Raw genomic sequence first — 12,082 nt, forward strand, 5'->3', positions numbered from 1 at the left:
CATCTTATCCCCTATCCTTTGGATAGGGGATAAGATGTCTGAGCATCGGAGAACCCCTTTAAGGCTACCAAGACCTGTGCGATCTTGATCTCTGCAGCTGCAGCGGTATCCTGGCCTTGATTGACTGCCAGGTCCTGCTGCCGATCTCCTGTGCTGCATCCCACAGTTCAGGAGATCAGTAGGATATATGCATGCATCCTATTGTACAAAACTGTCGGAAGATAGGACATATGCATACGTCCTATAGTGTGAAGGGGTTAACCTATTGTGACAGGAATGGTCATTGGAGGTCGCTATATTTCCCCAAGGTACATGTCATAGGAATTTACCAGGCTTCAGGAAGCGTATATGTCATCTAGGGAAAGCTGGGTCAGATATTGGAATGCCAGGGTACTGAGAAATCCATAGCAGACCAGAGGTGCTAAGTTACCTTTGGTAAAGTCAGTTTTTAGGCCTGGATTTTTATGGGTAAAGGCAGGTTGATAGTGGGGTCTTTTATTCCCTTCCAGGCCAGTCCAGGTTTTCAGTGTGGCCCAACATCAGTACAGGATGCAGGCTAAGGCTGGGAGAAACCTGATGGGAGTCCTGAGATCTGTAGCCTTAAACAAGTACTCCGGTGATGCATTTATTATTTTTTTTATTAAATCAACTGGTGACAGAAAGTTAAACAGATTTGTAAAATTTCTATTTAAAAATCTTAAGCCTTACAATACTTATGAGCTGCTGTATATATCAGAAAAAGTTGAGTAGTTCTGACTAGTCTGACCACAGTGCTCTCTGCTGCCACAATTTGTTTTCCACTTGTGTGAGAAGTTTATTTTGATGACAATTTTTTGGGGTGACTTGTTATAAGCCACCTGTATAGATAGGGAAGAGTTATGTGCGTCAGTGCTTAGACAAGCAGGATTTACAGTATATTTTGAATGGAAAGGCTCTATTTTTGTTATGCTGAAAAACACAGTAAACATTTAAAAGCCCTTTTTAGCTTTTATTATTATGTCCCTGTCTTGGACTGCTGTTTTCTTTCATTTGCCTCGCTCTGCGGAGCTAATATCCCAGAATATCTATATCTAATATTCAATTGAATGAGGCCCAAAGAGTGTGCTTTTGACCTTGGTAGAAGACTATGCATTTTTACACTATCACTTTATGGAGTCTGTTAGAGGCATTCAATAGTGGTATACATCATGAAGGCTAACACTGATGAGCGATATCACTTTGGAATAGTATGTAACTGATCATTCCCTCAAGTCTCCTCTGGGGCAAACAGGTTTAGGGTGTATTCACACATACAGTACAAGATTTAAAGCTGCATATTTCAATGTGAAATAATTAACTGAACACAGCGTCAAATCTGCCATTTCAAATCTGCCATTTCAAGGGCTGCCCGGGCATGCTGGGAGTGGTAGTTTGCAACAGCTGGAGGAACACTGGTTGGAAAATATAGCCACAAGGGATAACTATCTGATCAGAGGGTTTCTAACCGTTTGGCACTTGGCTATGTTCAGAAGTTCCATGAAGAGTGAATGGAGCTTAGGCCCAGCAGTTGGTACAGTGGATCTCTCCTCTCTTGATCATTGGGATCCCAGCGTTCTGACTGCCACTAATCAGTTAATAATCCCCTTTCCTGTGGATAACCCCTTTAAGCTTAAAAGTGTAAAACTTAAAGCGCAACTGTCATCATTTATTATCCACCTAGACCACTACAATGTTGTTACTTATGACCATATAGTGTGTCTTATCATACATTTATCGCCACTCACTCTTCTTTTGTAACTTATAAAACACTTTTATACAGTGGTCAGGCACAGTCGGATATGCATGGCTTGGGGTTCGCAAAGACCCGCCGCGGCCACGCCTATCCTCTCTTTCAGTGCTGGGACCACTGTGTTGTACGTGCGGGGGCCGCCGCCCTGCATTGACAAAGCCGGCAGGAAGGTGGCGCATGCGCTGTGGACAGCTGTGTCTTACTACATAGCGGTCCCAGCTCTGAAAGAGAGGATAGGCGTGGCCGCGGCTGGGCTTTGTGCGAACCCTAAGCCACGCATATCCGACAGTGCCTGACTGCTGTATAAACATATTTTATAAGTTATAAATGAAGAAAGAGAGGCGATAAAGGTATGGTTAGGCTCACTATATGGTTATCAGTAACAAATTGTAGTGGTTTGGGGAGGCTAATAAATGATGACAGTCTCATGAAGTCTCATCCTAGAAAATTCTGAAAAACGTATCCCGTCTGCACGTTAGGGGATACGTTTTAGATAAGGGGGGGGGGGGGTGTCTCCCTACAATCTCCTGTATGGAGCCCAGGCGTCAAGATCCCCACCTGAAGCCACGCCCCTCTATATATCTCTATGGGCAAGCTGTTTGGCTATCTTCGGCTCTCCCATAGAGATATATGGAGGTCCCCACTTGGGGGGGGGGTCGTGACTTGCCACAAAAGAAATGCATTTCCTCTGATGTCATGACCACAATGCTCTCTGCTGACATCTCTGTCCATTTTAGGAACTGTCCAGAGCAGGAGAAAATCCCCATAGCAAACATATGCTGCTCTGGACACTTCCTAAAATGGACAGCAGAGGTCAGCAGAGAGCACTGTGGTCATAACATCAGAGGAAATGCATTTCTTTTTTGTATTTCTCTTTAGTATACAGCCCCTAAAAAGTACTGGAAGGATTAAGATTTTTTTATAGAAGTGATTTACAAATCTGTTTACCGTAACTTTCTGGCACCAGTTGTTTAAAAAAAAAAAAGTTTTCCACAGGAGTACCCCTTTAAAGCATATTCATGTGGACTGTAACCATAATGTAAATTGTGCTGCTGTTTTTGATGTGGTGTTGACTTCAATGGGAAGTATCTATCTACCCTAGGAAACCTGTGTTAGTAAATGTGCAGTGTTCTGTATTCTGCAGCTCATGAGGAATTTAACTCCTATATCTTTTTGTACCCAATACACATATAATGTGTATAATAGCCTCCAGAATCGTGCTCTCTTGGATGGTGTATTCTGCTTAGAAGATGAAGTGTCCAAATTGTAATCATGAACCTGCGGACGAAAACCCCAGGTTCTGCAGCATGTGTGGAACGCGCATGCAGCTACCAGAGCCTGACAATTCTGCAATCCAAGGTAAAGAACATCTTTTTAGATTTAGATATTTTTCAGTAGAGATTGTTCACCTGCCATGGTCATATATCATGTTTTTTTTCCCCAGCATTTTGACCATAGTTTATAGAAAGTTGCAGCAGAAAATGCAATTTGATCACAATATTTAAACACACCCTGACTATATTCTCATTTGTTTGTAAAAATAAGTGGTTTGGTTGCTTACAGGTTGCTTGCTTTTCCCCCAAAGGGAGTAACTTGTGTCACATTGTGACTAATACTTACTTGGTTGTGCACAGCTTTTAGTTACTAGGCATGCCCAGCCTTAAAATGTGCCTGTTGCTTAAAAGAAACTTTTGACATGTGACTGAGAAATGTCAGGTTTTGAGCCCTCGGGGTCTCAGTGCTGACACTACCACTGATCAGGAGAATGAGCGGGGATAAGTCTGCAACAGCACACAATGTTCCCCAGCTCACGGCGATCTTTATCTCACTGCTTCAAGTCTATAGTGCTATGAAACCAAGATTGTTGAGAGCCGGGGAGTAATGCAAGCTGCCATAAAACCCCCCCCCCCGCTCCTAGAAATGATCTGTTTATTATGAGGGGAACAAAAAGAGATTGTCTAGAATAAACAATCCTGTTAATGAATACGATGGCATTCCCTAAAATCATATACCGTATATACTCTAGTATAAGCCGACCCGAATATAAGCCGAGGACCCTAATTTCACCCCCAAAAACCCAGGAAAAGTTATTGACTCGACTATAAGCCTAGGATGGGAAATACATCATCCCCACTGTCATCATCCAGGCCCCCGTCATTAACACCCTCATCATCATCACCCTGTCATCATCCCCCCTTTATCATTATCATGTCATCATCCCCTCTTCATCATTACCCTGTCATCATCCCCCCTTCATCATTACCCTGTCATCATCCCCCCTTCATCATTACCCTGTCATCATCCCCCCTTCATCATTACCCTGTCATCATCCCCCCTTCATCATTACCCTGTCATCATCCCCCTTCATCATTACCCTGTCATCATCCCCCCTTCATCATCCTCCCCTTCATCATTACCCTGTCATCATCCCTCCCTTCATCATTACCCTGTCATCATCCCCCTTCATCATTACCCTGTAATCATCCCCCCCTTCATCATCCCCCCTTCATCATTACCCTGTCATCATCCCCCCTTCATCATCCTCCCCTTCATCATTACCCTATCATCATCCCTCCCTTCATCATTACCCTGTCATCATCCCCCTTCATCATTACCCTGTAATCATCCCCCCCTTCATCATCCCCCCTTCATCATTACCCTGTCATCATCCCCCCTTCATCATCCTCCCCTTCATCATTACCCTGTCATCATCCCTCCCTTCATCATTACCCTGTCATCATCCCCCTTCATCATTACCCTGTAATCATCCCCCCCTTCATCATCCCCCCTTCATCATTACCCTGTCATCATCCCCCCTTCATCATCCTCCCCTTCATCATTACCCTATCATCATCCCTCCCTTCATCATTACCCTGTCATCATCCCCCTTCATCATTACCCTGTAATCATCCCCCCCTTCATCATCCCCCCTTCATCATTACCCTGTCATCATCCCCCCCTTCATCATCCTCCCCTTCATCATTACCCTGTCATCATCCCTCCCTTCATCATTACCCTGTCATCATCCCCCCCCTTCATCATCCCCCCCTTCATCATCCCCCCTTCATCATTACCCTGTCATCATCCCTCCCTTCATCATCCCCCCTTCATCATTACCCTGTCATCATCCCCCCTTCACCATTACCCTGTCATCATCCCCCCCTTCACCATTACCCTGTCATCATCCCCCATTGGCTTTCTGGGCATGCTGGGAGTTGTAGTTTTGAAACATCTGGAGGTCCGCAGGTTGAAGACCACTGCCCGGGCCTTCGTCATCATCCAGCCCCCCCTCCCCCCTTTAGTTTTGTACTCATCTCTGCTTGGCGGGACGTTCGGGTGAGCTGGTCCGGGCCATCTGTGCTGCAGGACCGTCCGGTCGGGAGGGATAGTCGTTCCGGACTGTGCATCTTCACCGGCTGGGCCTCTTCTCCGCGCTTCGCGCCCGGCCCCGGAATAATGACGTTGCCTTGATGACGACGATGCACAGGGACGCAACGTCGATGGCTGTCCGGGCATGCTGGGAGTTGTAGTTTTGGAACATCTGGAGGGCCGCAGGATGAAGACCACTGAGGGCGGAGAGTTCACTCGAGTATAAGCCGAGGGGGGGTGTTTTCAGCACGAAAAATAGTGCTGAAAAGCTCTGCTTATAGTATATACAGTAATCATCTCTCTGTTGTGACTTTCTTTTTATACTGACTCCTACTGTTCAATGCAAACAAATAAAACGTACAGCATTGCTCTGCAAATGCTTATATATAAACACGGATATATCAGCATTTGCACAGAAATTGGGTCTTTCAGCGCATATTTTGATCAAATTATGTTACCCTTCCATTATCACTGAGATGGCCCCTTATCGGATGGGGCCCTGACATTAAGAGGAGTATGGGATGGGGCCCTAACAAGATTTGTAGGCTGAGCCCACATGAAAGTACCTATGTGCGTGTTACATATGTGTTTGCAGCTGTAAATTTATTCACTTTTGCTTCTTTTATATTAATATGTTTGTTTTCAGTCATCTTTATTATAAACAGAATGCCTTAAATATGTGTGCTCACCTCTCTGCAGATGGTCAGAATGCTACCCCTCTTACCAAGGTTGAATTGGAGCCTGGCAAGGAACTGGTGTTTGAAGAAAGCAAACTAGCCGACTGTAGCAACCCCGTGCAAATTCCTCAGGATGAAACTCTTCCTCTAAAGGAATCTGGTCCACCAAGCAAGAAAAGAAGAGTAAGTAACTTACAAACCTATTTTAAAGCCTATTTCTTACTCTGTTTTTATGTAGAGTAAGACAGCTCAAGAGTTTGACGTCAACATTTATTCTATAGATCCACTAGCAAGAAACAAAATACAGTTTAGATGCTGACACTTTATTATATGAAAATATGAAGAAGACGATAAGGCATCTACCTACCCTGTAGAAACATGGGGGACAAGAGCTTAAAGTCTACACAGTTTATTATCGTTTGCATTAATTCCTTACACCAAACACATTAAACATTGGTGGGATTTGCTGACAATTTAGTGTGTATTGGGGTATAGCCTACCAGCTCCCCGAGGTCTGTGTTAAATTTCTACCACTTGGAAATGGAAGGACTGAGCAGATTCTGTTAGTAAATATGGCTGAACTGCCAACTGATCACATCGTTCTAACCTGCAAAAAAGTCCCCATTCCTAGACCACACAACATCCTTTTTACCAAGAAATAAAATTATATAAGAATATATCATTCAAACCAGTGACTCAAAGGTGTGTGTGTGTGTATGTGTATATATATATATATATATATATATATATATATATATATATATGTATATATATATATATGTATATATATATATAAAGATGTGTGAATATAGTGTGAAGAAATAGTATGTAGAATGAGTAATCCAATATGAATAATCAGAATATATACATGAAAATAATATTTATATTATGTAATGTGAGTACTGTTGCAGGGCCCTTGTGGCAGATAAAAAAAAAAAAAAACATCAATAGCACAAATTAAAATTAAAATAAAATATGACCACCTCAATATTATTCCCTCAATGGTAATATATATATATATATATATATATATATATATATATATATTCTCAATGGGGGACATTTATCAAGGGGTTTAGTCAGGTTTTCTTTACTGTAATTGTTGCAAAATTGTCGCTACTGCGACTACGTGTGTTTTCGCGCAACAATTTGCGTGAAGAACAAGATAAGCAAGAAAATTCAAACTTGCTTACGTAGTTAATTTTTAAAAATGGATTTGCTTTAGTCAGGTATTTATTAACTGCGACAGTCGCAGCTGCGCAATAAAAAGTCGCAACTGCCTTAAAAATTGACTATATTTACTCCAGCTCCAACATGGAGCAGGAAAAGCTACTGCCGCCCGGGCTCCTGCATACTTTCTCCCCGCTACTCTCACTTCGCTACAGGGACACTGCAGTGATTTACATCCCCCCCTCTCACCTGCCAGCACCACACAACTCCCATCTGTCTGCTAACTGCTGCAAGACTACAAGTCCCAGCATGCCCTTACAGTGAGGACACGCTGGGAGTTGTAGTCTTGTAGCAGCGGGAGCTGAGCAGCGCGGGCGGGAGACAAGGGGGGATGTATATCAGTGTCCCCATCATTATTAAATGAGGGTAGCGGGGAGGCATTATGAGGAGCCCTGGCGGCTGTACTGTAATGTCAGCCCGGGCTCCTTATAACATATACCGGCGCCGCAGACTCCTAAATCCCCTGCTGTCATTTCACATTTCCCGCTGGGTCCTGTGATTGGCCAGGACCAGCAGCCAATCACAGGACCTGACCGGAACAGTGACATGATTAGGGGATATAGGAGTCTGTCGGGGGGGTCCGTCAGCATACACCCCCCCCCATACACAAAGCTGCAAAGTGGTGTTCTGTAGTCATTATTTGTTTTTTGCTTATGTGTGCTAAAAAAATGGTATTTAAAAGTGATTTCTTGGTTTTTGCTCATGTAAGCCAAATTTATCAACCCCCTGTGATAGTATGATAAATATGTCATACATAAGCAAAAAAATAGCAAGAAAAAAATGACTACAGAACTTGCTTACCAAAGCAACGATGATAAATGTCCCCGAATGTGTGTATGTGTATGTGTGTATGTTCCAGCATCACGTCCAAACTGCTAAAGATATTAACATGAAACTTGGCCACATGTTACATATATGTCAGCAACAAACATAGGATAGGTGATTTAACCCTTACTCACCCCCATTTCCCGGGGTCAGGGTTTTTGTTTAAAGTCCCATACAAGCCTCTGGGAAATATATGTTACTGCATAACTTCCAAACTGCTGGAGATATTTCGAGAATACTTGGTCACGTTACTTATATGTCCACTTAAAATATTGAATAGTTTAATTTTACCCTTAACTACCCCCATTTGTGAGGGTCAGGGTTTTTGTTTAAAGTCCCATGCAAGTATATGGGACTTCCAGTACCTTACTCCACGAGCTTCGCTCTGCATCTCCTGGTGAATGTGTTAATCCGGCTTGCAAGCCACACCCCATCTCACAAAGATATGCCCAAATTTTAAGCCCCACCCCTTTTATTATCTACTCTTTTTGTGCATTGGTCTGGCTTGCAAATCACGTCCAGTCCCACAAAGCCACGTCCCCTTCTAATTTCAGCTTACAATATCTTAATCACAAATCAGTCCCACCTGAGGACATGATATGAGGATTGGACATAAGGACGGGATATAAGGATGGGATATAATGACGGTATATATGAGGTCGGGATATGAAGACTGGATGTGAAGACGGGATATGAGGTTGAGACATAAGGATGAATAGGAGGTTGGAATAGTAGGTCAAGATATGAGGATGGGATATGAGGACGGGATATAAGGTCTGGATAGGAGGTCGAGATACGAGGACGGAATAGGAGGTCGGGATATGATGATGGGATATGAGGACGGGATATGAGGTTGAGATGTGAGGACGGGATATGGGGTTGGGATATGGCAACAATATATGAGGATGGGATATGAAGTCAAAAGATTCCTCCTTTGTTGATTTTCCTCCCCAACAAGGATTAGGAAAGAAAAACGGGGCAGCGCTTTTCCTCTTTTTTTTTTTCTCTCTCTCTCTCTCTATATCTATATCTATCTATCATATTTTATATATATATATATATAATATAATCTATATCAGTGTGTGTATGTTCCAGCATCACGTCCAAACAATATTAACATGAAACTTGGCACACATGTTACTTATATGTCAACAACAAACATAGGATAGGTGATTTAACCGTTACTCACCCCCATTTGCCAGGGTCTGGGTTTGTGTTTAAAGTCCCATACAAGTCTATAAGAAATATATGTTACTGCATTACTTCAAAACGGCTGGAGATATTTCGATAATACTTGGTGACATGTTACTTATATGTCCACTTAATATATATATATATATATATATATATATATATATATATATATATATTTTTATATATATATATTTTTATATATATATATATATATATATATATATATATATATATATATATAAATATATATATATATATATATAAATATAGGATAGTTAAATTAACCCTTAACTACCCCAATTTGTGAGGGTCGGGGTTTTTGTTTAAAGTCCCATGCAAATCAATGGGAAATGTATGTTCCCACATAACTTCCGTATGGCTGGAGATATTTCAATAATAATTGGTACACATATTACTTATATGTCAAATAAATAGATATGATGGTTAAATTAACCCTTACCTACACCCTTATATAAAATATGGGTTTTTGTTTCAAGTCCCATGCACGTATATGGGACTTCCAGTACCTTACTCCACAAGCTACGCTCTGCATCTCCTGGTGAATGTGTCAATCCGGCTTGCAAGCCACACCCCATCTCACAAAGACACAACCACATTTTAAGCCCCACCCCTTTTATTATCTATCCTTTTTGTGCATCGGTCTGGCTTGCAAATCACACCCAGTCCCTCAAAGCCATGTCCCCTTCTGTTTTCAGCTTACAATACCTTCATCACAAATCAGTCCCACCTGAGGACAGGATATGAGGATGAAACATAAGGACAGGATATGGGAAATGTATGTTCCCACATAACTTCAATACTGCTGGAGATATTTCAATACCTGGTACACATATTACAAGTTGGGATAGGAGGTCGAGATAGGGGGTCGGGATAGGAGGACGGCATAGGAGGACGGCATAGGAGGACGGCATAGGAGGACGGCATAGGAGGACGGCATAGGAGGACGGCATAGGAGGACGGCATAGGAGGACGGCATAGGAGGACGGCATAGGAGGACGGCATAGGAGGACGGCATAGGAGGTCGACATAGGAGGATGGGATATGGTGTTGGGATATGACAACAATATATGAGGATGGGATATGAAGTCAAAAGCTTCCTCCTTTGTTTATTTTCCTCCCTAACAAGGATTAGGAAGGAAAAACGGGCAACGCCAGGTACTCAGCTAGTCTATATATATATATATATATATATATATATCCAGATAGCCATGACACTGCTTTCCCTGAAGTGTCATGGCGCTCGCGGCATCTGGAAGCACAGTGAGTGTGCACGGACCGCGAGCTACAGTCGTTGCCTAGCAACGCGCGACGCCCCCTTGTGATTGGCTGTACTCCGGCTGGCCTGCGGAATTCCCTAGAGCCGTGTGCACACACGCCGTCAGGGAATGGCCACCATTACCACAGATGGGTGAGTGTTTGACCTCGTGGCATGTTCCCCTGATTACTTTTAATGTCCACACACCTGCACACTAATTGTCACTTACACATGATGCGATATATGTCAGATTGTATATACTGTACAGCACTGATTACACTGCCTTGTTAAAAATATGCATTTTTTCTATGTATCATTATGTTCTTTTTTCACGCAATTGTCACAGCATCCATTGTATTGCATGTTTTTTCTTTATTGAGCACAATCACCTTTTGATATTGTACCCCATATAAATATGGGAGGAGTGTGTCACTTGCTTATGCTTGAAAAAGACCGTGGTGACGGTCGAAACTTTGTATCTTACCTTGAGGTAATAAACCTATTTTGATCACTACTGGAGTGCTGCGGGACGCTTTATTCTACTATATATATATATATATATATATATATATATATATATATATATATATATATATATATATATATATATATATATAGGGGAATATGCAAAGCAGCTCATTACACAACCTTTTCAGGGAGTGTTCCCTGGTATCAGCTAAGCTCCTGTTAAGGAATATAAAAAGCTGAACGGGATATATGCCAAGCCAGACTACTCCCCAAAAGGGAAGTTTCGACCCATCTGCAGACAGCTGTTTCGGGGTTTTTGCCCCTCGTCAGTACAGAGCAGGGTGATCTGGCTTGGCTGTGGTGAGAGGCCTGAGGCTTTAAAAGGGGTCAGTACTTTCCTCAGGGAGAGGACACCTCTTCAGGTGTAACGGAGATTCAGGTTAGGCCATTTAGCACTCCGCAGGCATTCTGGGTAGGGGAATATGCAAAGCAGCTCATTACACAACCTTTTCAGGTAGTGTTCCCTGGTATCAGCTAAGCTCCTGTTAAGGAATATAAAAAGCTGAACGGGATATATGCCAAGCCAGACTACTCCCCAAAAGGGAAGTTTCGACCCATCTGCAGACAGCTGTTTCGGGGTTTTTGCCCCTCGTCAGTACAGAGCAGGGTAATCTGGCTTGGCCTCAGGCCTCTCACCACAGCCAAGCCAGATCACCCTGCTCTGTACTGACGAGGGGCAAAAACCCCGAAACAGCTGTCTGCAGATGGGTCGAAACTTCCCTTTTGGGGAGTAGTCTGGCTTGGCATATATCCCGTTCAGCTTTTTATATTCCTTAACAGGAGCTTAGCTGATACCAGGGAACACTACCTGAAAAGGTTGTGTAATGAGCTGCTTTGCATATTCCCCTACCCAGAATGCCTGCGGAGTGCTAAATGGCCTAACCTGAATCTCCGTTACACCTGAAGAGGTGTCCTCTCCCTGAGGAAAGTACTGACCCCTTTTATATATATATATATATATATATATATATATATATATATATATATATATATATATATATATATATATATATATATATATATATATATATATATATATGTAACTCAATGTGTGTATGTTCCAGCATCACGTCCAAACGGCTAAAGATATAAGTAACCTGTGTGCCAAGTTTCATGTTAATATGTCAACAACAAACATAGGATAGGTGATTTAACCCTTACTCACCCCCATTTGCAAGGGTCGGGCGTTTTTGTTTAAAGTCCCATACAAGTCTA

The 12,082-nt window shown here is 42.5% G+C and overlaps 1 protein-coding gene across 8 annotated transcripts in view; it reads left to right on the top strand.

The window, feature by feature from the left end:
- The window catches only part of RNF213 (ring finger protein 213), a 327,147-nt gene that overhangs the window by 37,705 nt on the left and 277,360 nt on the right, over positions 1-12,082 (top strand). For all 8 annotated transcript variants that reach the window (XM_056516951.1, XM_056516949.1, XM_056516950.1 and 5 more), the window contains 2 exons: positions 2,975-3,127; positions 5,837-5,997. In XM_056516951.1, the coding sequence (XP_056372926.1) occupies positions 3,019-3,127; positions 5,837-5,997 (270 nt within the window). In that variant the 5' untranslated portion in view covers positions 2,975-3,018. Of the gene's footprint in view, positions 1-2,974; positions 3,128-5,836; positions 5,998-12,082 lie in introns of those variants that run through there.

Source organism: Hyla sarda, chromosome 4, assembly GCF_029499605.1.
Source record: "Hyla sarda isolate aHylSar1 chromosome 4, aHylSar1.hap1, whole genome shotgun sequence".
NCBI classification, from domain to species: Eukaryota; Metazoa; Chordata; class Amphibia; order Anura; family Hylidae; genus Hyla; species Hyla sarda.